At 37.5% G+C, this 27,984-nt stretch overlaps 1 protein-coding gene across 10 annotated transcripts in view; it reads left to right on the top strand.

Annotated features, from left to right (window-relative positions):
* Window positions 1-27,984, top strand: part of TBC1D5 (TBC1 domain family member 5) — a 530,924-nt gene that overhangs the window by 413,904 nt on the left and 89,036 nt on the right. For all 10 annotated transcript variants that reach the window (XM_053221498.1, XM_027061904.2, XM_053221496.1 and 7 more), the window contains one exon: window positions 2,258-2,364. In XM_053221498.1, coding sequence (XP_053077473.1) covers window positions 2,258-2,364 — 107 coding nt within the window. The remainder of the gene's footprint in view (window positions 1-2,257; window positions 2,365-27,984) is intronic.

Raw genomic sequence — 27,984 nt, 5'->3', positions numbered from 1 at the left:
CCCTCCAAATAAGTGCCTGTCTATATCAGGCCATTCTAGAGACAGGGTTATGCTGACCATCCAGGCTGCTTAAAACTGCTACAACAAGGGTAGTAATACTAACTGGCTTTTCTGTTTGCAGTGACTATTGCGTTCATTATGGCATCTCATTTTTAAAACAACTGCCTTTTCAAAACAAAGCCATGTATTAGAGCGCAGACCCTGTAGCTAGATTTCTGAATTTCAAGTGTTGCACCGCTACCAACTCACTGTGTGATTTGGGAAATGATTCAGCCTTTCAAAGTATTAGTTTTCTCATCTGTAAACAGGGATGATAACTATACCCTTATAATAAGATAGTCGTAGAAATTAAATGAGATAATGTAGGGAAAATTCTTAGCATAGGGCCTGGTCTCAGAAAGCCTTCGATAATTTTTTGTCATCTTAATGGTAGTCATAATAATAACTGCTTCTTGTTACACATCTGCCCTTCTTCGCTTTAATTTTCTACAGAGTAAGGACTGTGTTTTGTTTATTTCTGCCTCCCCGCCCAACATGGGGCTTGTCATGGGTTAGGTACTCAACAAATAACTATTGGATTGAATAAAGCAGGCAGATAATTTTTTTTAACAGGAAGTTGTATTCCAAATGACTGAGTTTAAGCTCGGAGAGGTTACCAACAGGTTTTGAGCAGCTGCTATAAATCAGCCATACAGTATGTCCTTTAATCTTAAGGCAACTTTATGAAAGGTTCATACGGTGTCCCAGAATTCAAACCCACATCTTTGAGTCCCGAGCCCAGAACCATTCCCACAAAACCCTCCTGCCTCTCTTACAAAATATACAAGAATTCTTTCCGGGTCATTATATACTAGTATATAATCATTATAGTATTTGGGTAAGTATGAATTGATTATCTAAGTTTTATTCATTTGTTAGATCTCAAAGAAAAAACTACGTGGAAGCATTATACTGTTCCCAGCCTGCTAGCTTTTTGAATTCTAGAGAAAAAAAGGGTAACAGGTAACTGAATGTGAATATGACAAAATGAACGAATAAGGAGAGAGTAGTCTGAACAGATACAGAAAGGGTAGGATAAGTGAGTGCTTTACAAATGAAAGCAGATGTATGAAATTACAAGCTGTCAGATCAGCAACGGAAATGAAGATGATAAAGTGGTTCCTTACATAGATTATAATTATTCATTTTGCCCAGTCCTGTCTCCTTTCCCCATAATGTTCATGGGAAGGGGGAGGGGGTGAGAAGCTGTTGCAAAAAATGTTGCTTCCAACAAAAGAAGAAAAAAAAAATCTAAGAATCGAAGGTATTTCTGATCACAAACAATTGTTTATTTTGTGATTTATGTTGTTTCTATAGAATCACAGTTGTTTTCCTATGGAATATTTTTCAACTGTTTGTTCTGATTAATGAAAAGGATTCAGTTGCAACAACAGGAAGTTGTAACTGTAAAGTTTCTTCACAATCAATGCTGTGGAGGCAGTCAGTGTGGCTTACAAAACAAGCGTCATTAATGGGCAAGACTGTGACAGCAGTGGCAGATGGATTGCCAAGAAATGAAGTAGTTTACATAGACCTGCTTGAAAAGATGTGTTTAATAATTGCGCCCATAATTAGGTTGATTTGGGAAAAAAAATTAAATGACAGTCTAAGGAACACAGTTAGGCTTATCTATGAAGATTTTGACATTTTTCCTCCAAGAAATGCTGCATAGATACTCTACCTAAATTTCTCGTTACCTTTAGAAAAAAATAATTGAAAGAAATTAGATTTTTTAAAACTTTGAATTACGTAATATTTATATATAAAAGAATAAATGTAACATATGTAACTTATGGAGCATAATTAAGGTAAATATTATTTTATGATAATTTTAAACTGGTTCTTTCCCATTCATAAGATTTTTGTTACTAATTTCTAAGCAGCAAAACTAGAGACATTTAAACACAGACATATAAATGGCAATAAATATGCATGCTTCTAAGAGTTTATTTATATTGCAAATGTACACATCTCGATATCTGAGGCTCTTCTTCCAACACCCCCTGAGGATAAGTACTAGATATTAGATTGCAGTTAACAGTACAGTGTGCTGCTTCAAAGGCCATTTGGTAAAGATCCCTTTCCCCATTTCCTTTTATCAAATTAATTGAGTTATTGGTTTGCTTTCTTTGAATCTAAGTTGTTATTTTTTTACTCTCAAGTAATGCAAACATCTTAAACAGTATTGCTTCTGAACTTTTTTTTTCCTCCTATTTAGTGATCTCTAGTAACTACCAGACCTGTCTTGGCCTTCTGATGCATTACCCACTAATTGGGGATGTACACTCACTGATTCTTAAGGCTCTGTTCCTTCGAGATCCAAAGGTAAGATTTCCAAATAGAGTATGCACAATTTTAAGTTGGGTGAAAAATTGGTTTCTCAGTACAGCTCCAAGAATTGCTAATGGGGAATTTGTCTAATGACAGAGGAACTGCCTAATGAAAGAATGTGTCTAGAGTTGTAGGCAAAACTCACATATCTCACTGGCTAGCAACTTAGCAGGTAAATTAAGTGGACGTTGCCCTGAGAAACTGGAACACCTATCTCTTGTCCCTCAGAAGGTTGTTCTGCCCTCCTCCTTCCTCACAACTCAAAGAATAGTTGAGCAAGTACTTCTCCTTATAGCCACACTTCATTATCATGGGTACTCCTCACAGGGACTGAGATAGAGCCTCAGGGGCCATGTGTTCATTAGAGCTATCAAAAGCACTATTTCTGTAAGAGTTTATGATACAATGAAATCATTCCATATTATGAATATGTATTTTTTATTTTTTGGGTGAAGAGTAACCTAATAAAATAAAGGCTTAAACAGACTTTAATGCTGATTTCTCTATTTGAACTTAAAGCAAGCCACCAAAATTTTCTTTACACTTCAGAGAAAAAGTGTGCTCTTTTACAACTAATGTTATATTTCTTGAAAATAAGAACATTTAATGATCTAAAAAAATCTGTGAATCCTTGATGCTTTTGAGCCAAACAAAAATATTGGATGAAGTATCAGAGAGAGAGCTTCAAACACGAGTATGAGAATGCCAGGCATTGGGTGGTAATCCCAGCCTTTGGCTCTTTGGCAGAATTCCCAACAGTCATGTTGGCAGTTGTCGAACTGTCTTTGAGTCAGTCTGTCTGTGGATCCATTGCCAAAGCTCTGTCTGATCAACTTGGGCCTCCAAGTTTAACGTAAATTTTAATTCTAAAGGATTTCTGCTTTCTCCTGGGCTGTTGACTTCAACATTTGAGTATGACCTCTATTTATCCTTTGATAGATTTAAAAGATTTTATTTTCTTGTGTCTATATATATTTTTCTATAAAAATATGCAATTTTGTATCATTTCTCCTATGCAAAATTTCATTAAGTGTCAGAAATATAATCCATCATTTCTCTGATACTTAAGATAGCATATATATATATTTTTTTTTTTCTTTTTCTGGTAAGGCTCAGGAGTCTGACTATAAAATCAGAATTTCCATATTTTTACGTATTTTTCTATATAAATACCCATAATTATGAAATATCTATAAAATGAGTAAAGAATGAGGTTGCTGGTCAATGAGGTATATGAGTTTTGGTCTATAAACTTAAGGTAAGCTCTATCAGTTCAGCATTAGGAATTCTTAGAAACATACAGAGTGGGGAAAACACTGCTAAAATAACTCTTTGAATTCTCTACTTATATGATTTATTTGGTTTTACTGAAGGGAGAAGTGAATATGTTATCTAAACCTATTGATCTTAGTAATTTTTCCCTAGTTAAATATGGTTGATCTTGCTATGAATCATCCACTCTTCTTGTTCCAGAATTCTATACAATAAATCAATCAGTGTTATTAATGGAATCTGTGATTTTAATAGAGTACTTTTTATCTCAAAGGTATTATACATAATATACGAGTATAATGAAGCCAATTCTATAAGCTTTAAAATATATTCTCTCTAAGGATTAAGAGAAAAAAATAATAGCATAAGTATCTTTAAAAAAAAAAACAAAACAAAACCGTAAGTATTCCATTCCCCACTTGTACATTCAGAGTCTTACTAAGTAAAAACATTATCAAGATAATGGCCAAAAATGTAGGACCTTAAATTGGTATTTCTGAGACAGAAGAAATTGGTCAGGAGGAAGGAGTCATGTTTAAAAGGCTGTTGAGAACAAGTTTGTAGAATGATGATATCTATAGGAAAGATAAAGAAGGCTGTATGGTGTTAAGGGGCTTTCACATGGCTAACCCAGCAAGGTGATAATTTTAGTTACGGAGCAAGGAGACTGAATTAGGAATCAGGATACGGGGTCAAATCTTGACTGCCAACAGCTATCCCTGTGATTGGGGGAAATTCGTGCTTGCTGTCTTGGTCTTCCCGATAGGGATTGAATTAAATTATCTCTAATGACCCACTCAGCCAGAGCTCCTATGGCCACAAAGCACTGACTTACAATGATCTAATAAGGTCCAATCCAGGGGACACCTGGGTGGCTCAGTCAGTTAAGCATCCAACTCTTGATTTCGGCTCTGGTCATAATCTCATAGTTCATGAGTTCGAGCCCCACGTTGGGCTCTGCACTGACAGTATGGAGCCTGCTTGGGATTCTCTCTCCCTCCCTCTCTCACTGCCCCTCTTTCAAAATAAATAAACTTAAAAAAAATATTTTAAAGATCCAATCCAGTGCTACAGAGGTTCAAATTAAAAAAAAAGAATGCAACACAGCAAGTTTGTATATAGCACAGATATCCACAAGTGGACAGACTTTTCAGTGTAGTAATGTCAATTATAAAGTAATATAGGAGGCCATTTACACTGAGGGGGAAGAAAAAGAGGGAAAGATGATGCTAGTACCCTGCCCATATCCTCTAAAAATCCAGACATCAGAGTGCTTAAATTTTTTCTATTTATTATTAACAATGAAACACTTAGAAATACCAGAATCATTCCCAGTTCAAGTAGATCAGAGTAAATATATAACCACACGAGTCTCTGTGAAGCGAACTAGTAGAAGGATGAGATTTGAGGCATGAAAGTACATTTTCCCATAGCCCAGCTCCTTGTGACAGTAGTGTTGAGTGTTGCTGACAGACTCAATAAAATAAAAATAAACAAGGAACTCTGAGCCCCCCAAGTTCATTGCCAGCTTCAGAAAAGCACTTTGTCCCAGTGCTCTCCCTAAATCCCAGTGGAGATTGCTCAACTGAGAATAGACTTTGAAACTAGAGGATAAGACACTGAGCTTTAATTGTTTTATATCAGATGTAGGCTTTACTGTGAAAAGATTTCTCATTTGAACAGACTGAAATAATAGGGCTGTAAACTGTAATAATAGGATCATACTCTTCACGGTTCCCAAGCACTTCAATGTGCTTATTAATTTGGTCCTTACAACAAGCTATGAGGTAGGCAAAGCAGGTTATCTTTCTTCATTCTTTTTCAGTGCAGACAGATTAAGGGTATGTGGCTTTCCCCAGGCTGAAAACTTGTAAGCTTTCAAGCTAGCTAGAATGGCTCCATGACCCTTGTATGTATCCATCCCCTCCTGAGATTCCCAGCATACCTTCTGCCTCCTCCAGGAAGCTATTCTCAGGCTCGGATAGGATATGTTTTCCCCTTTGTGTCCCTGTAAGCACCTTGTATTTTAGCTATTTGCTTATTTATTGCATCCATTATTCCTTCTTATGATCCGACTCATTTATTAGCATTTAGCTTTGTGTCCTGCAGTGGTTGGTATTAAGAAAATAATGGTAGGGACGCCTGGGTAGTTCAGTTAGTTAAGTGTCCGACTCTTGATTTAGGCTTAGTTCATGATCTCACAGTTTGTGACCCCTGAGTCAGGTTGGGCTCTGTGCTGACAGTGCAAAGCCTGCTCGGGATTCTCTCTCTTTCTCTGCCCTTCCTCGCTCTCATGTACGTGCTTGCTCGTTTTCTCTCTCTCTCAATATTAATAAATAAAATTTAAAAAAAGAGAGAATGGTAGAATTGAACTCTGACTCATTTGCTAAGCCTCTTCCTGTGTACCATACTGACTCTAATCTAGGTGAATCTCACTCAACTAGCATATTTCCAGAACCCATATCCACATTCCATGGAAGCCATCACCAACTGTATATTTGTCAGCTGCCATTTTTATCAAAATGGTTAATAACCCTACAACCTGAACGTAAAGGGCATCTAGTTCCTGGATTTGCTGTGTGTCAGAATTGTTTGAAAACCTATTACCACCTTCATATGTTATGGAACAAAAAAGACGTAACAAAGAATCTAGTCAGTAACCTCACTTAGACTGTCGTAATTTCAGAACTGCAAAGAACCTAGAGATCTAATCCAGCTCCTCTTTTGGTTGATGAACAAACTGAGGATCAAGGTGAAGTTAAGACAGTCATTTAATACAGCTTGTCAGTGGCAGAGCCAACAATTGAACCCAGGTCTTCCAATCACCTTTCCACACAAGAGCTACAGTTTTAAAAATAGTAGAATCCTATTTACTAATATTTGTCATAAATATTATTTAATTTGTAACAGACATTTAATATGCATCTGTAATAAATGAAACTGCCATGTAAATAAGTGGACCTAGCACTATTCGAAATTTTCTTAAATGTATACTATATAGAGACTAGATGTCAAATAGCTGTTTATAGCATCCTATACTCTGTTCACCATAAATACGGTTCCTATGCTTGGCTCTTTTGACCATGATCCTAGTTCCTGTTTTCTTGTCTTTATCATATTAGAACCACTGAGCAGATTTCCAAAAACAATCCACTAAATGGAGTAGAGGGATAGAAGGAGGACAGTCTGAAAAATATGAAGTGATTAAAAAACATTGTTCTAACTAGTTGTTCAAATTCAAAAAAAAATTTAAAAACCCAATTAGAAACAAAAGTCATAGAAAATGTGAACATATTGTGTTCCTTAAATAACCAGATGTTCTCTCCTTCCTGAAGGCAGTAAGGGCTAGGAATAAAAGGTTTAAAACTATTGTTTTAAGTTAACTGTGAATTTTGCAAATCTGTTTTTACCCTTTAGCAAATAAAATTCTAATACGGAAACATAAGCAAAGTAATTTTCATTTTTCGGTGCTCTCTTATTTGTGTTGTGTGCTGAAGTGTTAACCTTATCACAAAGACTTATTACAAATGAAATACAGTACATGGATTAACATTTTAGATTATGCAGTAAGAATTTGACAGCTACTGTTTGTTTTGAAGACTGGAATATTCCCCCAAAAATATTTCTGGTAAGTTTGCAAGCAACCCTTTTAGCAGTGACTGTTGTTGTTTATGGAAGAAGATTGCTAGAAAGAAGACCATTTAATTTCATAGTCATTCTTTTGTACACAGAAACATACTATAAAAATGTAGTGTACAATGTTGTTATGGTTGGCCAATTCTGTTTTGGCTTTTATTTGGAGTTACATTAAATTTTGCCTTTTCAAATTATAAAAAGGCTATTCAGATTTCAGATTTTATGCAGCTAATAGGTTTTTACTCTTTTAATTCCAAAAATCCCCACTGTAGATGTAACTTTTTAAAAATACCGGATGACTTTGGTACAGTGTCATCTATCAGAATTGAAAAATGGTGAATGGGGGCGCCTGGGTGGCTCAGTCGGTTAAGCAGCCGACTTCGGCTCAGGTCATGATCTTGCGGTCTGTGAGTTCGCGCCCCGCGTCAGGCTCTGTGCTGACAGGTCAGAGCCTGGAGCCTGTTTCAGATTCTGTGTCTCCCTCTCTCTGACCCTCCCCCGTTCATGCTCTGTCTCTCTCTGTCTCAAAAATAAATAAACGTTTAAAAAAATTTTTTAAAGAAAAATGGTGAATGGATCCAGGCCTCACTACCAGTCAAGTGACAATGTTGGAAAATGTGCATTGCAGTAATGGCATAGTCATTTTTTTTTTTCCTCTGAGCAATAAAGAACCTAAAAACCACATATACTGACGCTTTCAAGAGAATGGACAGTATCTATTTACTTTTCGTGATGTTCCCATCAGATGTTCTGTTCAGATTTTCCAGTATTAGGGTTTTTTTTTTTAATTTTTTTAATGTTTATTTATTTTTGAGAGAGAGAGAGAGAGAGAGACAGAGTACAAGCAGGGAAGGGGCAGAGAGAGGGAGACACAGAATCCGAAGCAGGCTCCAGACTCTGAGCTGTCAGCACAGAGCCCGAAGCGGGGCTTGAACTCACGAACAATGAAATCATGACCTGAGCTGAAGTCGGATGCTTAACCGACTGAGCCACCCAGGCTCCCCTCCAGTATTAGTTTTTAATCTGATTTTCTGCTTCAGAAAGAATGACACTTCTGTTTTCTTTATCCTTTTTTTCCCCTGAAAAGCTGGAGCATTTCTCTGAAAACTGCCATTCTTTGAGAATCATTTGTTTTTGTGTTTACTCTGTTAGTGCCCCCACCAACATGTTTTTTTTTTTCTTTGTATCTGAGCGTGTAACTACATGTCATTCTTTTTTTATCATTAGATTACAACCAATTGGATGTTTATTATCATTAATATTTAGGAATTAGTGATTAATCTGGTATATTTTCACATTTAATCAGAAACACTTTTTTGACACAGACTAGCATTGAAAAGAACCTTAAATTTTACTTCTGAAGTAAGTTGGTGGCTATCAAAACTCTGTAAAGAAGTAATCTGAAAATCTTTATTAAACCAGTATTTGGAATGTGTTATTTGTTGTGTTCAGACATTTCATAATGTAGAACTGGGTTTCTCAAAACTTGTTAAGGGCTGCCTAGGGGCCTCAGATAATTCTGAATTTGTTTTATAAAAATATTTTGAATTCATTAATTGATGCAACAAATCAGTCTATTGTGTGCTATCTAGAATTCAACAGGCATTGTTTAGATCCTGGTGAGATAGAGATAGATACAGATATTTAGATATAGATACAACATGTGGCCTTTATCATAATCATAATACACAAGTGAACAAGAAAGTACTCAACTTGGCATGTGTTATAAAGGATACAAATAGGGTATCATTTAAAAAATAAGAGAAGGAACAATCTGGGCTGAGTGAAGATCTAATTTATGTAGGTTCGTCAAAAGGCCCTCTCTGAGGAGAAACCATTTCAGGTGAGAACTAATGGAGGAGAAGGAATGAGCCAGACATAGAATACGGGGAAGAGCCTCCAGACAGGGGAACAGCAAACACACACTCCAGAGTGAAAAAGAGCTAAGACTGTTTATGGAACTGAAAGAAGACCAGTAGCTCTAGAGCCAGGAGCAGGGGGAGCATGCCTGAGACAATGGACGAGCTAGGGAAGGCTTGCATTGCTTTGTTCTTCTTGTGCAATTTTACACACTGATACATAGTAAAATCACTTTTAAGGTCACATTTTGCCACTCCCTAAAGATTGCTGGGTTTGTGGTGATTCTTCCTCATGTTTAAGGTATCCTCTCATTATAAACTACTCTTACTCTCAGCCAGAAGTTCTAAGAACTCTCCTTGAATGAGTTCCTCAATTGGTAAAGCACATTCACTTATTGAGATCTCGGGACTGTCACATGGATCTGACCAGTAGGTCATTGTTTGATTTAGGAAGACTGGCCAGGACCCTGAACATTTATTACTTTTATCTTTTAAAAAACTATCTTGGCTTCCTTTTGTAAACTACCAATCTCTGTCAGTTTTGCTTTCATTGCATCAGTATTATGCTCCACTGTATAGTGAGGAGGGAATCTGACGGGTCTTTCTCACCTACCAAAATGAGAGCTCTACTAGGTCAGGGATTAGATCTCCAACAGCACTAATGCGGTGGCAGCCACATGAGGGAGGCACAGAATCCAGGTTCCACTTACATCACAGCCTGCTGTATTTATAGGGCAACTCCTTTTCTTGAACTGTAGAAGGAAGAGGCTGGGTCATGTAATCTCAGTAGACCTTCTGGATCTATTTTAGCAAGATGCAATTCAACGGATACTTTTTTTAATTACTGTGGGCAGAGGATGAGACTTGGTCCACAGGATTAAGACATAGTCCCTTATAGATGTGAATGACTAATGGTTATGAAAGGTAACATGAGTGAGAGTATTGCATGAAAAACAGCTAATTTGGATTTGTAGAGTCAGAGAGGCTTCCATTTGGAAGAGGCGTTCTAACTGGGCCTTGAAGAATTTTCTCGGGAGATGTTACTCCATCTTAAGAAAGCAGCAGAAGTAAAGCTCCTGAGAATTGCTGGAGGAAGTTCCCAGGCTGGGCCTGGCAGTTCTACATCCACAGTCACTCAGTGGCTCAGGGATGCAATACTGTATTAGCAGACACATTTCTAAAAGTCCATCAGATGTGACTTTTATTTGGCATTAATTTGTATAGTATTCCAACTTTTGTGTTATTATTCAGCCTAAGTAAATGTTATGTATTTCAGTGAAAAGTCCTTGTGAAAAGAATTGTATCCCAATGATTTTTACTGGATTTATTGGCTATAAATAATCACCTGTAGGAACAATATTTACTCAGAATAGGCAAGTCTTTGTTTCAGTCTTTAAAGTCATTCTTGGGAAACTTAGTGATTTTTATTTTGGGTGGCTGAAGAGAGCTGTGAAGCTTTGTGGCAAAGATTCTGTGTTTTAGAGGAGAAGGTTTCTCCTCTGAAACAATGAATTGTGGTGGTGATTTACTTTTCCTCAGATAACTAAAGAAGAGACTTGAATCCATGGTTAATTCTGTTCTGATTAACAATAAAGAAACAAAGTCTACAAACCATTTCCCCTGATTTTTATTTGATATCTCACAAGGAAGGCAAGTCTAGGTTTTTTTTGGGGGGGGATATTTATTTTAAATAGATTACTTAACTTTTAACAACTATTGTATGTGTATGTTTAGAAAGGCACTGTGAGGGCCCAAATGTAAAAGCATTAAAGTATTACAACAGGTTACAGTGATATGTTTGTGATATGTCCCTGAGGTCAAGGAATGAAGTATCTGCCCCGCTTCACTGCTGGCTTGCCGTTTTACCCCGAGAGAAATCATTTAACCTTTTGCTGCCTTAGATTCAGGTTCATTAGTTGTTTTTTTTAAAAAGGGATAGGTGACTGATGAGGCTTTAATTAGCCTGTAATCTCTAAAAGTCATTTGCAGCTCTGTGTTGTGAGAATCTAATCACTTACTCTTCTTATTGTATATGAAGTAGTTTATTCAAAAAGTAAAGACACTACTTTGAGTTGTGTCTGTGTTGTCTTACTGTTACAATTTGAAGAAACTCGAAGTTCTGGATCACAGAGTATGACAAAAAGATTATAAACTTAAAACTGACAAAACAACAACAAAAAAAGAATTCTCTTTAATATAAATAAATATGGCCACAATAAATATTTTGTTTGCTCCTTAACCATATTAGCTGTGTAAACATATTATTGCTATCTCAAAATATTAAATGTGTTGATTTTATAGGAATAAAAGTCAATACACTCAAGTAGTAAATTGTGTAACCGTAATCAATTAACTTTGTGTTATTTAAATACTTTAGACAAGAAGTTATATCTGTTCCAAAAACAAAAACCACACAAAATCACAAAAGATTTTTTCACCGAGGATTTTTAAGTATATTTCATCATTTGTGTGATGAGCATACTGGGAAATGGAAGGTAGGTTCGCGGAGGTACGGAAGTGGCAGTTGCACTCGGATGAGCCTGGAGCTCCCATCACGCGTGCAAGGCTGGCCCGCAGCTCTTCCAGGGAGCGCCAGTTTGGCTCTGTGGAGGGGGTTTCACAGTAGCATTTGATGTGTGAGTAGGGTCCTCATCTGCTGTTAATGACATCTTCCAGAGATCTTCATATGATCTTTATTTACTTGGTTGCTTTTCCTGGTTTCAAAGAGGAACTTCATAGGTTGATTTCTTCACATTGTTTCTTTCCTCCAAAATGTATATTTATTCATTTAGCCAAAATTCACTGAGCTCTTGCCGGGTACCAATAGCATCTAAAATGTCTCAGAAATCTTGCTGGAGTCATGTAAAGAGGGATGAACAGGATTTGTGGCAACGGAAAGGAATATGCTCTTGGTTGATTCTCTCACCTCCTTTAAGTCTTTGCGAAGGTCCAGTCTTTTCAGCGGGACCTACCCTAATCACCCTGTGACTGCCCTGTCCCCACTTCCCACTACAACACTCCTGTTCCCCTTGCCCTGCCCTACTTTTCTTTTCCGTAGCAATTATCATCTTCTGTCATAGTAGATAATTTATTTATATGTTACGTTATTTTTGATTTTCTGTCTTCCCTGCTAATCTATCAACTCCATGACAGAAGTGTGTTTAGTCTGTTTTATGTTCTGTTACCCAGGTACCTACAATAACAGGTGGATGAATGATGAATGAATGGATGAAAGAGTAAATGAACGTATGGTGACTAATAACCCCCAACCAAACCCTCGAGCACTCCTGCCAGAGGAGAAATTACACTCTTGATTGCAGTTCAGTTTAGCAAGTGCTTATTGCTTCCTGTGCCAGGTCCTGGGGATAGAATGAATTAGGGAGACCTGGTCCCCTCAGCACATAGCTTGCAATCTAATGCAGTGGATCTTAAACCGTGGTGGGCCAAAGAAGCACCTGCCAGATCTTGTTACAAGTACAGACTCCCAGACATTCTAGTGTAGATGCTCTGCAATAGGATCCAGAAATCTGCATTTGTAACTGTTGTGAAACTGGTCAGCCATGGACAACACTTTAAGAAACAGACGCTAGATTGAGAAAAAAAGTTAGGACGCAAACTGAAAGCTATAACTTCCAGCTATATTCAATTTTCAAAAACAAACAAACAAACAAACAAAAACCTGGGGGGGCGGGTGCCTGGGTGGCTCAGTCAGTTAAGCGTCTGACTCTTGATTTCGACTCAGGTCCTGATCTTGCAGTCATGGGTTCAAGCCCCACGTCGGGCTGTGTGCTGACAGTGCAGAGCCTGCTTGGGATTCTTTCTCTCTCCTTCTCTCCCTGCCCCTCCCCTGCCTGTGCTCCCTCTCTCTCTAAATAAATATTTAAAAAATATATTGAAAATGTTTTAAATTAAAAAAAAATGAAAAACTGAACTTTACTTTTTAATGTACAAGTTAATATTGTTGGCTTCAGAGGCCTATGTGTCAGCCAGTCATGTATCACCTATGAGGTCTCCTAAAGGAAGAGGGGACTTATCCACACAAAGGCACTGACAGTGGCCTACTCTCCTCTCTCTTTGCTTCCACCACCTTATACCCCATTGCCATTTCCATATGCCCAATTAAGGCGATTTATGGGCTATGTTATCTTAAATGATGACATATTTACAATACCAAAGAGATGTCAGCGACCATGGACATCTCTTGTGGGTTCACTAGATATCCTCTGCTAATGTAGTTAAAAGAGTTGCCAAATGTAATTTCTTTTTGAAAAAAAAAAAAGCAAAAAAAAAAATTGGCTTACCTCTGTTGTGACAAGTAGCTGTCTGTAATATGTTACCATGCAAATATTTTTGAAAAAATAAATATAATTGGTGTCTTCAAATTAAGATTCAAGGTAATGGTGACGTTTTAATAATGAAGGAGAATGGGAGCTTTTTCAAAGAAATTCATACTAGAACATTTTAAATTTGAATATTTGGAAATGTTTCATCCATTTGTGATGCTCTTGCCAAAGACAAATTAAGCATATCACTTATTTAAAACTCTCAAGGTACACTAAGAAGTTGTGGAAACAGAATTTTCTAACTTGGTTACTAATATCCTAAATGAAGAGATGAAGTCAGGTTTGAATCTGGTTTTTAAAATATAGAAATGTAACATCCTCTAACTAAATTTTAAGAAGAGCTGTGTGATGGCTAATTTTATGTCATCTTGACTGGGCTAAGGAATACCCAGATGGCTGTAAAACATTATTCCTGAGTGTCTCTGCAGTGGCAGTGTAGATGGGCATCATCCAGTCCCTTGAGAGCACAAATAGAACTAAAAGGTGGAGGAAGGGCAGACTCCTGAGCTGGGACATCCATCTTCTCCTGCCCTAGGACAGCTGAGCTCCTGGTTCTTGGACCTTGAGATTCCAGGACTTCCCAGCATACCATCCCAGTCTTTCCCCGGCCTCCCCTCAACTCACCCACCTACACTTCCCTCTTTCCACCCCCACCCACCACGCCCCAGTTCTCAGACCTTGGAACTTGGACTGAATTATGTACCACTGGCTTTCTTGGTTCTCCAGCTTACAGATGGCAGACTTTAGCTTATCTCAGCCTCAACAATCATACAAGCCAATTCACATAACAAATCTCTTATATACCTACCTATATATATCCTACTGGTTCTGTTTCTCTGGAGATCCCTAATACAAGCTGATTAATATTAAGGAAGATAGAAATTTATTATTTTAACAAAAATCTTGGCATAACTGATGAATTGCACAATGAATACCATACTTTAGCAAGGGAAGCCAATAGTATCTTTCCTCCATTCAGACCTATGTCTCTTTGTATGGTAGTTTTCTGGGATGTCATTGACAAAAGCTGTCAAAAGCATTTAACCAAGATTTTCAAAAAGAAGCATGTTCAATCACATCAATATATGCTAACCGAATATTTTTAGGAAGAGCAAAAGTTACCATTATAAGCAAACTATAATGAAAAATTTAATGTATTTCATCTCTATCTCCTTTAAAAATTCTATTGTGCATACATATCTTTTCTCATGTACATAATAGATTAATACAAGTGGTACACGCATATGGCTTATAATAAATAAATATGCACATATTGATAGTACAAGCACACCCCCCCCCATTTTAACTAGTAAAGGATTAATCAAAGTTGAAGGATCCCTGGTGTAGACCAGTAGTTCCTGAAAACTGATCCAGTTGATTCTTTTTTTTTTTTTAATATTTATTTATTTTTAAGAAAGAGGCAGAGAGAGAGAGAAACAGAGAATCCCAAGCAGTCTCCATGCTGCCAGCACAGACTCCAACTCAGGGATTGAACTCATGAACCTGAAGATTATGACCTGAGCCAAAATCAGGAGTCAGACACTCAACCAGTTGAGCCACCCAGGCACCCCTGATCCAGCCAAGTCTAATGCTTCGCCAGGATCAGAGTCTTCAGGCTGACTCCCGGCCCACATACAGTTTTGGAGTCTGCAAAGACACACCCATTAGCAGGGGCAGCTTGGGAAGACCCAGGCCTTACCCTTATTCATAGGAATGAGTTCTCCTGAACTCCTCTAATGAAACTGATGATTTAATATCTTCTGGACCATTGGCCTTTCACTGAGAAGTATACCTATTCCATCCCAGTCCTCTTGCTGTGTTCTTAGACTTAGACTCATTATGTACTTTTTGTAAGTGGTACTGATGACTACAGAGGCCTTTAAAACATTCAGTTATAGGGATATGATGCATTTTGCAATTTCTTCAGAGGTAGTTGAGACTCTAGAGGTCATATAATTATACCTTCATTTCCTCCCGAGGCTTGATGAAGGTGAGGCAAAAATACCCAAAGTCATCCAGAATTCAGTGGCATAGCCCAGACTAGTCTCCAGCCTCCCACTCCCAGTCTGGAGCTATCCGAAAGCTTCCTCCTTGGCCTTGCTCTCCCTGCAGACTCGTGGGACAGAACTTGCTCACTACTTCTGCTCTCACCATTTCCCCCACTTCCTATGTGGTCACTGGGAAAATTAAGACGAGCTGTTTGGTCTTGTGTAGCAAACACAGAACAATGCATTTCACTTTGATTATCCTTCCAGGAATAGTTTTTTACTTTTGATTTCACATTTATTCATAGTCTGAATACTGAATTTGAAAGTTGGTCTGTTATTAATTTGTTTGCAAAGTCTAGCCTCCACATTCCTGAAGTGAAGTGTACCCAGTGAAAGTGATGGGGAAAGTGTATAAAAATAATATTAATTGCATTTCTATAATGAAAATGATCTTTGAGTTATTTCCTTAACCATGTGGCTATAATGGCTACCACTTAGATGGAAGGCAATAAGATAAAAAATAATAAAATAAAAAATGAAAGTAAACCAGTTGAGAGAGCCAATTCAAAGGGTTAAGAGTGACAGTGTGAAATGCAGAAGAAAGGGGGAGAGAGAGAAAGCAAATGTATGAGTATATGAATATGAAGAAATAAGTAGCTGAAAAAAAGGAGGTGACCTTGGGCAATTTTCTTCTTGAGAACAAAATGTGTGCATACTACAATGCTCATTCACTTTCATTGTTATAGTGTGTTAAGGTTGACCAGCTGCTATAACAAGTGAACCCATACGTTTCTGTGGCTTACCATAGTAGATGTTCTTAAGTTTCATACAAGTGACAATACATTGTAAGGCGGGGGTGGGAGTGTCTTAGTCACACAGTTCTTTTTGGACTAGTCCTGCTGTTTTCATCTTCAACCTTCCAGGGTTGCCCAGGACATTGACATCGCCAACAGGATGAGAAAAATAGCAGGGAAGATAGTCCTTGGGAGTTTTTACAGAAAGGACTGCAGGCGGCATACATCGCTTTGACTCACATTCCCCTAGTTGGAACTCAGTCCTTTGGTTACCTCTAACCACATACAACTTAAGAAAATGTAATTGAGCCATGTGCCCAAGAAGAGGAGCAAGCAGGTGAGCCACTAATGGCTCTCTTTAAACTGGAAGCTTCTGGTTGCTTTGCTTCTTCTGCTCTTTGAAAGGGCTCTCTCTAAGGGAAAAGCTAAAACCACAGTGGGAAACTTGTGACCTTACATCTCACAGTCTGAGAAATCTGACTTTGTCAGCACTCTCAGAAAAACCAGGCCATCTCTCAGAGACAGACTCCCAAAATTGAGCTCAAAAGGCTGCTGTGTGAAGCCAATATGTTCCTTTCTCTATCATAGGACATATGTAAGACTGACATCCTCATGCCCCATGGACCACCGCATTCACTTGCTGGTAGCAGACTTACATGGACGCTACATTGTTATCTGATCACTTACAGTGAGGGAGAAAAAACAAGTTATTGAACTACGTATGACCAGCATACTGTAGGCCTACATGGCAAACGCAGTCAGAATCACAGAGCTCCTTGGAGGGCCTGGTATCAGATGGATGCAGATGGGAAGACATACTTAGTGAAACCAGGCTGTAAGAGCCTAGCATACCTGCTCCACAGTAAGGAGAGTCTTCCTGTGGTCCTAGAAAGCACATGGCCCATTAACCACTAACTCAGCCTCCCTCTCCCACTGGCTCTTCCCATATGTGCCTCTTTGACTACTTTTCTCTGCTTCTTTGGCAGACCCTTTTTGACTGACATCTTTTTGCTTTTGATATTATATTAAACAGGTAAGGGATATAGTCAGATCTTGTTAGCCTGAAAACCACCCAGTCTCGTGAGGAAGGCTTTGCATACCTGTATGTTCGGAGGTACTTTGTATTAATTTTACAGTTTGACTTTCCCATAGTTCTTGGGTGCACCTCACAATTACTTCCAATCATTAATAAACTTGATTTCTGAAAGGAAAATTGGAAATAATTGTTCCCTTACCTACCATTTCAGGGATACTGACATAACATCTCTTTACTGTGTGGTTGCTTCAGTAAATCAAGAGTTAGGCTCCAGGTTTTTCTCTTCATGCTGTCATTCTTCGCTTTTTGACAGCCCCTTCAAGCTGATCCTCTTTAGTGTTTACTGAAAATGTGTTGAAGAAACACGAATTGATGAAGTTGAGAGCTATAAGATGTTTCACAAGATTGTCAGCCCTAGGTCGGACCATCATCATGTTGTAAGTTGGGGTTGTTAGTGATATGATTCTTGCCTTTTCTTGAAGTTCCTATTGCAGTACAAGTGCCTTATTCATCACTTCTCTCTTTCTATAACAACAGCAATAAAAACAGAGAGTATTTCAAATTATTCCACTTAAGGTAAACGTTGTATGGTGCTTACATGGCTTGAGCTGTCTTTGGGGAATAGCGCCAAATAGGAAAATTTGAAGAAGGCAGAAAAATGACAGGAATGGTTGGAGTTGTTTTCATAAAGCCAGGAAAGAGATAAACCCTTTAGCCTCATCTTTCCAGCTAGTATCTGAAAAAATCCCACCAGATTTTCTCAGAAAAGTTGTAATGGAATGTATCTATTATAAATTTTACTTTATGAGAGGACCCACTGACAAGAATATCAGCTATCAATTTGAGATCAACTACTTAATTTACTTAATTGATAACATCTTGTTTAAGCTTTCTCATTTGAACTTTCCTCCATTTGAGTTCTAGAGACTAACCAACTACATAGGAAACAGCACTGAACAAAAACTAAATTTCAAGATATATTTAGGACTTACTCATTCAAAAGAAACTGACCTCTGATTAAACAAGGGAGAAGAGATTCCATTACGGCAGAGGTAATAGAGTTTGATGCCCTAAAGAATTTCATTGAAGGATTTAATGTGTGTGTATGAATAGTCTTATTAAAATTATTGTCATTTGCTACCAACCATTGCTTTTGGTGTAAGAAAGCAAATAATGCAATATAGATAGTACGAGCATCCTGTTTCCTTCTCCCGTTTTCTCTTCCTTCCTTCCTTTTTTTAAAATAAGATTTAATTATGAGCTTCTTGAAAAAAGGAAATATAGAGAGTAGCTTGAAAGAACATTTAAGAGAGTATCAACAAGGCTTAGTGAATAATTAGCTATGGATGATGAGCAATCCATTGTATTTCCCAGGTATCCACCTATTGATTGAGTTAGTGGGAAAATGTATGAGTTGAGGAAGTTTGCAGCAGTAACTAGGTATAAGAAGGTTAGATAATAAGTTGATTTTGAGTAGGTTGTGGGATATCCAGGTAGGTATGTGCAGAAGGCAATTGGGATGTGTGTCTAGTGCTCAAAGAAGAGCTTGGAACCATGAATAGAGATTTCTAAATCTAAATCTAAATCTAAATTGTTGTTGAGGGACTATAGGTGATCTCAAGGAATAATATGTTGAGGAGATGAGAAGAGAGCTGGGAGGGGAAACATAAGACATAATAGGGGCAAGAGGAAGGAGCATATGGAGAAGACTTAAAATGTGGGAAAACCATGAGAAGATAGAATTACAGTGGCCTAAGGATTGATAATTCCAAGAACATGGAAATAGTGACAAATGCTGTAAAGAGATCAACCAAAACAAAAACACTTAACACTGTTGAAAATCGCTGCTGTATTTAGGGTGTACATTGAAGGGGAAATAAAAGCGTCCTTTCAGATTGAAACAATGCCATGAAAAATATTTAAAAAACAAGCAAAAAGACTGTCGATGATTGAGAAATAAAAAGGGAGAAGTAGAGATAGTATGGAACCTACAGATGAAAGTAAATCAGTAACACCATGCTGTTGATAATAAAGGGATAATTCTTCTCAAGTGCATAGATAATGTGGCATTTTTTCAACTAGATCCTTACTAAAGTAATAAGTCCAGTTTTTCATTCTACATTTTGAGATGTGAAATGTTATAAAACATTATTTGAAGATATATAAACTGATTATTTAGAAGAAACAGATAACGCTAGGGAAAAAAATGATCAAAGCTATGTACTTGAATCTGAGATTATTTAGCCCAAAAAGAAGACTGAGAATTAAGAATGTTCTTGGGGCCGCCTGGGTAGCTCAGTCGGTTGAGCGTCCAACTTCGGCTCAGGTCATGATCTCGAAGCCTGTGAGTTCAAGCCCTGCATCGGGCTCTGTGCTGACAGCTCAGAGCTTGGAACCTGCTTCTGATTCTGTGTCTCTCTCTCTGTCTGCCCCTCCCCCACTCATACTCTGTCTCTCTCTCTCCTTCAAAAATAAATAAACATTAAAAAAATTAAAAAAAAAAAAAAAAGAATGTTCTTCAAACTTTCATGAACCGTTACGTAAATGAGAGCATTCCCTGGTATATGTAGCCGGGAAAGGTTTGAAGATCGAAATGGACTCAGTTCCTCAGTTACTATCTCCATGACTTTAGGGAGACTACTCCATACCATTCTGAACCTGTTTCTTTACCTGTAAAATGGTGAAACATTTGTTGTGAAAATTCTGTGATTGTGAGATAGTGTTTGTAAAGGGCCCTCTATGATCTGGCACCCGGTAGAGGATACATGATGCCGTGTGTGCTTTCTCTTGGAGAAAGTAGCAAGACTAGTAGACTTGAATCTATTTATGGCATATTTAAGCTGTGGGTTTTTGTCTTTAAATTTAGTGTTTAAGTGGGGCCTCACGAATGAGCAAGGTTATTCCTAAACCTCTTAATTTTCAACAGTGTCATTTACATAGAAAATTTCCCCAAATAACTTAATGGTGCAGCATATTATTTGTTGATTTTTTAAAAAATTGTCTATTGCTTTCTATGTAACCTACATACAGATAAAGTGAGAGGGTTCTAGAAATCATTAGTCATTAAATAGTACAGTCTAGAAAAAGAAGTTACAATTTAATAGCTGACGAGAGCTCTAAGAATGACAAAATCAGTTAAGTTCATTCTTTTCCTCACTGTGGTGCACAGTCCTCCCTGATTTCCCTGAAGAAATCATATCCCCCTATTGCGCACTCTGATGGCACCATATACCTCCTTTTCTAAACATTCAGCACAGACTCAGTCCTACGTTAATATATGTACTTATTTGATTGTCTCATCCTCTAGTATAAACTCCTTCAGGGATTTATTTCTGGGCTCTCTATCCTGTTCTGTTGATCTGTGTGTCTGTTTTTGTGCCAGTACCATTCTGCTTTGATTAGTATAGCTTTGTAGTAGATCTTGAAATCTAGGTTTGTGGTATCTCCAGTTTTGTTCTTTTTCAAGATTGCTTTGTCTGTTCAGGGTCTCTTGTGGTTCCATACAAGTTTTAGGGTTATTTGTTCTAGTTCTATGTAAAATGCTATTAGTATTTTGATATGGATTGCATTAAATCTGTAGATTGCTTTAGGTAGTATGGACACTTTAACAATATTTGTTCTCCCAATTCATGAGCATGGAATGTCTTTCCTTTTGTTTGTGTCATCTTCAGTTTCTTTCATCAATGTTTTACAGTTTATGTAAAGGGGGCTAAGGTCTTTCGTCTCCATGGCTAAGTTTATTCCTAGGTATTTTATTCTTTTTGGTGCACTTGTAAATGGGATTGCTTTCTTAATTTCTCTTCTGATTCCTTATTCACGTATAGAAATGCAACAGATGTTGCATGTTGTATGTTGTTTTTGTATCCTGCAACCTTACTGAATATATCTATCAGTTCTAGTAGCTTTTGGTGGAGTCTTTACGGTTTTCCATATATAGTATCCTATCACCTCTGCAGCTATTTCTTTAAAAGCCAGACTCTGGCAAACTCTTTGGTTTACCCAGTCCATTGAGCACATACTGGGTACGAGACACTTTGCTGGAGGCAGATACTATACAATTGGTGATCTGGACCTGGGGTCTGCCCTCGGTGAACTTACACTCTGCATGGAAGGTAGACATGCACACAACTAACCATAATGCAACACAAGATGAAACAGATGCAAAAGTAACTTAAAACCAGCATGCTGTCAGAATGGAGAGACTGGAGTAAAGTGGAAATTCACAAAAGGCTTCATGAGGAGGTGGTATTTGGAGCTGAGAATGAGCAGGATTTCAGAAAGCGGAGAACAAGTGAGTAGATGAGTCTAACCTGAGGGGACAGCTTACCTGAAGTCTGGTGATATGGGAAATGTCCATAGTTAGTTGTGAGTGAAAGGTAGCGTATATAGCGAATAATATGAGAAGTATTTTAGGGCCCAGATCATGGAGGTCCTTGAATGTCATACTAAGAAATTGGAACTTTATTTGATTTGCATTTGAGACCTGATTCAGAACCAAGGAAGGTAGTAAAAGAAAATGAGGCCTAAATTTTTGAAAGGTGATTCTGGTGACATTATATGTATGAATCACTGGGAAACCAGATTAGAGACTTGGAATACTCAAGGCAAAAAATAAGACATAGTCTGAACTACAGGGAGGGTCATGATCATGCAGCAGTATGGTTTTGTCATAGGAGTCATAGAGAAGGCATATTGATAGAACTTGCTCGGCCCAGATTTTTATGTTCTGGGTCTAAGGTTCTGTCTAAGAGGCAGTCTGAAATGGTGATACCAGAGATGGAGGTTTAGGGCTTTTTGTGTGGAGAGGTGATAGTGGAAAGATGAACATAAAAAGGATTGGACAGAAAGGATTGAAATTGAGGGTATATTCACAAGGAGTTACTTTGCCAGATCTGTAAGATTACACATGAGTGAGTAAGTGAGTGAGTGAGTGAGTGTGTGTTTTGTAGAGAAATCCTATAGTTGGTGCCATTTAAGGCTTCCAGATGACTTTTAAGTGTCAGACTTACCTGACTTCCCAGATCTTCAAAGGCATGTGTGGAAGGAACCAGTCCTACCAGAGGTCAAAATGACTCACTAAGAAAAGTAAGCATAACACCATTTGATAGACTTTTGGTAAAAGAATGACAGCTTCAGCCAGACTTGTAAAGTGTTCTGCATGTTATTTAACCTATTATATGTGTGCTATGAGTACAAAAAAAGTAAACTGAGAAAGATATAAAATACCTTTTATCTTGTATTTTAAGTAACGTTGAAGAGATTAAGTTTTATTTTTAGTTTAGTGCAGATAAGTATAAAGAAGAAATCAAATGAACCCCATACATAAACCTATTATAGAGATAACTCCCAATAATAGGTGTATGGGAATGGAGTACTATGACACAAGTTAAGGAAATGAGGGCTCAAATTCTCCACACCCTTGCCAACACTTGTTATTTCTGTCTTTTTTATTATAGTGATTCTAATGGGTATCAAATAGTATCTCATTTTGGTTTTTATTTACATTTCCCTGATGACTAATTATGTTGAACATCTTTGCATGTGCTTATGGGCCATTTGTACATGTTCTTTAGAGAAATGTCTCTTTGGATCCTTTGCCCATTTTAATTGTGTTGTCATTTTATTACTGAGTTGTAAGAGTTCTTTATATATTCTGGATTCACAACTCTGATACATGATTTGCAGATATTTTCTCTCATCTGTGGATCTTTTCACTTTCTTAATGGTGTCCTTTAAAGTGCAAATGTTCATAATGTTGATGAGGTCCAACAAATGATGAGAGTGTTGGTGCCATAGCTAAGAAACCATTGCCTAACCCAAGATCATGAAGATTTACTCCTGTGTTTTCTTCTGAGAGTTTGATAGTTTTAACTCTTACATTTAGGTCTGTGGTCTACTTTGAGCTAATGCTGTGTGTGATGTGAGGTAGGCTTCCATATTCATTCTTTTGCATGTGGGTATCCAGTTGTGCTGTTTGAAAAGACTGTTCTGTCCCCCATCAAATTGTCTTGCCCCCTTTCAAAAATTAATTAACCATAAGTGTGAGGGGTTCTTTCTGGACTCTCAGTTCTGTTCCATTGATCTGTTTGTTCTTAATGCTAGTACCACACTGTCTTGATTACTGCAGCTTTGTAGTAAGTTTCAAAAATCAAGAATTATGAGTCCATGTACTCAGCTTAATCTTTTAAAAGATATTTTTTGCCATTCTGAGTCACTTGCATCCCCACGTGAATTTTAAGATCCTCTTGTCAATTTTTGCAAACTATTTATTTTAAAAAATATTTACATAAAAAGAATTATACTTTGCTTTTTTTATACTCCCCCCCTCTTTTCATCTTTAAGTCATCTCTCAAGGGTATTCTAAATACAGTGTCCATCAGGAAATAAGAGCCCTGTGCTTCTACATAGAATAACTACTGAAGAAGGATGGCCTCCAAAGATTCCTCTTAATCTAGATGGGTGATTACTTAAGTCCTTCTCATTCTCCTTTCTGAATCACAGCAAAGTATGCAGCTCTGTTTCCACTCACTGCTTCACTGTTCTAACCAGGGGTATCTTGGACCCCAACTAACTGATTTGATTCTTCAGGAAAAAAAATGAGCTCCTAAAAGTTATCTTTGTGGAGCATTTATGGCTGTGGACTACAAGAAAGTTCAGCTGCCTCTAAAACAAAACAAAACAAAACAAAACAAAACAAAACAAAACAGTGGTGAGTGGACAGCCCCACTTATGGAGACCCCGTCCATACATCTGGGCGCTATCAGTTGCTCCACACCAATAGGGAAGTTAGAGAAGTCGGAGAAGCTAGCACAGAAAGAGTGGGCTCTCCAGAAGTAGACCTCTTGCTTCACCGTAGTCAAGCATGTCCTCGTCCTCCTCACCCTCACCGCCCCCCACAACGTCGCCTCACTTCTCATTCATTCAGATAAGGTACTAGATGCTACCCAGGGTGAAACCCGTACTTCTGAACAGCCCTACTCCCACATAGTGTTTCTCTCCAGGCTGGCATTCACCTGGTGCTCTACAGCTATGCCAGTTGTTAAAATATTGAAGTTCCTTGATGTCAGTGGTTAGAGAAATCCAGTGTCTGAGGGGTTACAGCCTGGCACCAGCAGCAGCTTTCCAGACATCTCCTCCTGGCTCCCAGCTGGCCCTAATTGGTCTCTGCCTGTGCTACAGCAGTTGTTTTATATTTGACTGTTGCCTCTGCACACATTTATACAGTGAAAAGGGTTGATAAACTAATCCAATGGTGTCCTTCAGACCCTGCCTTCCCAAGAAGAAAGCTGTTACCCAAAGCCACCTTTCAGGTTCCTGAGAAAAGCCCCCAGTTGGTGTGTGGATGGAATTCAGGGCTTCTACGAACTTGGATAGGAAAGGTTTATTTTTTCACTTCATTTTCACCAAGCCCTCACTAAAACTTAGTATTTGCTTCAGCTAGGAACAAAGACAACAAACCGCACTAGTAGCGACAGCACCCGAAACATTTTCACTCGTAGCAATCACAGATATTTTGTATCACGTTACGGTTGATGAGCATATCTTGAAATGCCATTTACATTCATCGCTACTTCTAAATTATAGTAGTGATTAGCCAGCCGCTATATCTTATTTAATACATTAATATAAAAGTGCATGTCACTACGTTATAGATTTGTTCGATATTTTGATTACTGTATTTCAACATAATTGGTTTCCTTTATAACCCTATTTATTTTATATATTTAAAAGCATTATTCTGAAAAGGGGGCTGAAGTCTTCACCAGAAAACAGAGTAGTCCACAGCACAGAAAAGATTAAGGACCCCTAGCATAGACTGGCCGTGTGAGCAGCGTGCAGTTGATGTGCCTAGTTATTATCACTGCATATTGGAAGGGGTGTGGTTTTAAGATTTTAAGACTGACATGTATCCAAAGTCACTGATTAAAAAGAAAACATTTTATGACACTATCTACTCTTAAGAGAAATTCATGTCTGATACCGGTGTTCTTTTTTTACAATGATACCTGAAATCCTGAATAAAGTCATGAAGAAAGGCAAAAGTCCATCTGTAGGAACTCTTCTCGACGGTCTCTGTGGTCTCGCTTGACATACTTTCTTAAGTAGGGATTGCTGTTACTCAGGAGAATATAACTAGTCTGGGTGTTATTTATGGTTGTTGTCTGATTTCTTTCCTCATTTTGACATTTTTAAAATTCAGTACTGATACTTCATTGTTCTACTAGGAAGCATCACAAAAAATACAGTGTACATGAATGACCTTCGTGAGAGTGGATTTATATAATAAATGAATGTTTTTAATTTCAAGATGTTTCATCATTGAAACTACCCCCCAAATTGCAAAGAAGTGTGGCTGTGTGAGGCTTCCTTTTACCAGGCTCAGTGTGCAGGACTTTAGTTTTGGTTGCCTTGACAATTGCAAAGCAGGTAATGAAAGGGCAGAGGATAGGGAAAAGGAGATGGGAGCAACATTTCTCAAACCAGGGTTCTCATTCCCATAGATTCATGTAGACTTCTTCTTGGGAGTTCAAAAGCCCTAAAGCCAGTTTTAAATTGCCTCTGTTCTGATGATACTTTGTTTAAACTTCCTGTAACATACCTAAGATAACACTTTACAATGATAATTTCTCTAGCAGAGATTTTAGCTTCTAAGTCACAAATTGGAATATTTAGGAATATTTTTTGAGATTACCTCTTTCCTTTTTCTTTTACATCATTGAAGGCTGGGAACCACTCTTGGGCAAAGACCAATGGGTTTCCATATTTCTTTAAACCATTGAAGTAACACTTCTCCCCCATTCTGCTCACATTTAAGGAAAGAAAAAGGTAAAGAGTTCAGTACTGCTAAAAAGAGCTAACCAACTATTTAAAAGTAATATTTTGAGGCCCAGTTTTAGTAACAAAGAAAACATGTAGACCTAAACTACTTTGCTATGCACATATATATATATATATATATATATATACATATATATATACATGCATATATATTGGGGGGCATGTTAATCTGGCATCTTTCCGCATGCTAAATTCAAAAATGTAAATATATTTTAAAAAAGGAAAAAATTGTATTTCTCTTTTGGTGTCTATTTATTGTGTGAAGCTACAGTCGAGCATAACGCACAGGTGGTTTAAAATGCTTCTCTGCCATCTGAGATCTCGGCTTGCCAGGGTATAGATGGGGATGTCACTTTAGGGAATTGGGCTTATTCAGTATGTAAAATGAGGCTGGCATGGGTTCAGAGGTTTTGTCTGTGTCTTTACCCAATTAATGATTTTTTGCTTCCCCCCCCCTTTTTTTTTTAACTTTTTTAAGGCCTTTGAATTTTTCTCTTTTTTTAAGTTTTAATCCGTAGATGCGTAGATTAGAACTACCTGAATATTTCTGTCAATTGCACTAAGCTTCCTAATACCTAGTATTCATAATACATATTTCCTATCAAACCACATCAGAATTATCAATATATAAACCAGAGGTCACTTTAATTCTGTCTGGTATTGAAATAATAGTCTAATTTATAACCTTGTCACAAAGGTTTATTTTCTTTTTTTGGTGAAGATCTATGTTAACTTGATGAATGCATTTTGGATTTGTAATAGTGCAAAAAAAACTAGATTTTATTTTTCCAAATCTGATATTTTGTGAGCTTTTTTTATTACCAAGTATGACATTTAATTCATGATATGGATTGTTTTAAAGAAAGAAAGGAAAAGTGGTTTAGGTAAGGAAGGTATGGTTCAGTACACTATTTATACATAAATATGTGTAGTAAAATGAGTATTATCTCAATAACAATTAATGTAAAGAGAAAATGAACTCTTGGATAAATGACAGGGAAGGAAATAAAATGCAAGCCTAGGTTTGACAGCAGTATCTAGATAATACCGCTCATTTTATTTTTATATATATTTTTTCTTAAGTGTGAATTTTGTGAGCATTTAGGATCATAATGTCTGCCTTTTGATCCACTGTGTTACTGTATCTAATTTTAATGAAGAGGGCAGTATGTGGCAATAAGAAACAGAAATAGTGAGACCTTTGTGGACCCTCTAGCAATCAGTGAATATCAGATCGCAAATTTCCCCAGCTTTAATTACAGGCAAAAGAAAAGATAAAATTAGCATTTTAATATAGAAATATCTTAGGCTTTAGGAGAATTATGATAAATCTAATGTTGCCTAGCGAACCAAAGAGGGAATATTACAACAAACTGTCTCCTTAGGAATATTTGTTTAAATAAAGGCAACAATACTTCATCCTTATCTTTTTTTGGATAATTATCACTATTTCAGGCTGTTCTTTGTTCCAGGTTTAAAATACCTTTAGTTAAAAAAAAAAAAAAGTAATTGGCAGTGTTTGTTTTCTATAAAACTACAAGAAGGGAAAAATTCTGTTTGCTTGGCACTAACAGGATAATTTCAGGGGGAGTTTTTGCTCTTCGGCTCCAGTTCACTGGTGCCGTGGCATCCCTGTTCTTGGAAGCATTTGGGTTATCTCGTTTCACTTACAGCCTACTAAACTAACTCCTCTTCCATGGCTGAGGTTTGCCCACCTGTCTCCCCTAAAACACCTGCAACATATGTTTGCATAACCCTGTAATGCCTTGCCTTTGGGGTCCTAAGAAATTCCCCCAGAGCTTTTTGCTTATAAACAGCTGAGCAATTCGTTTTTCTAATGACGGTTGC

This window comes from Acinonyx jubatus, chromosome C2 (genome assembly GCF_027475565.1).
Source record: "Acinonyx jubatus isolate Ajub_Pintada_27869175 chromosome C2, VMU_Ajub_asm_v1.0, whole genome shotgun sequence".
In the NCBI taxonomy this organism is placed as follows: Eukaryota; Metazoa; Chordata; class Mammalia; order Carnivora; family Felidae; genus Acinonyx; species Acinonyx jubatus.
Note: the sequence above shows the minus strand (reverse complement) of the source record. Positions and strands in the feature narration are given on the sequence as shown.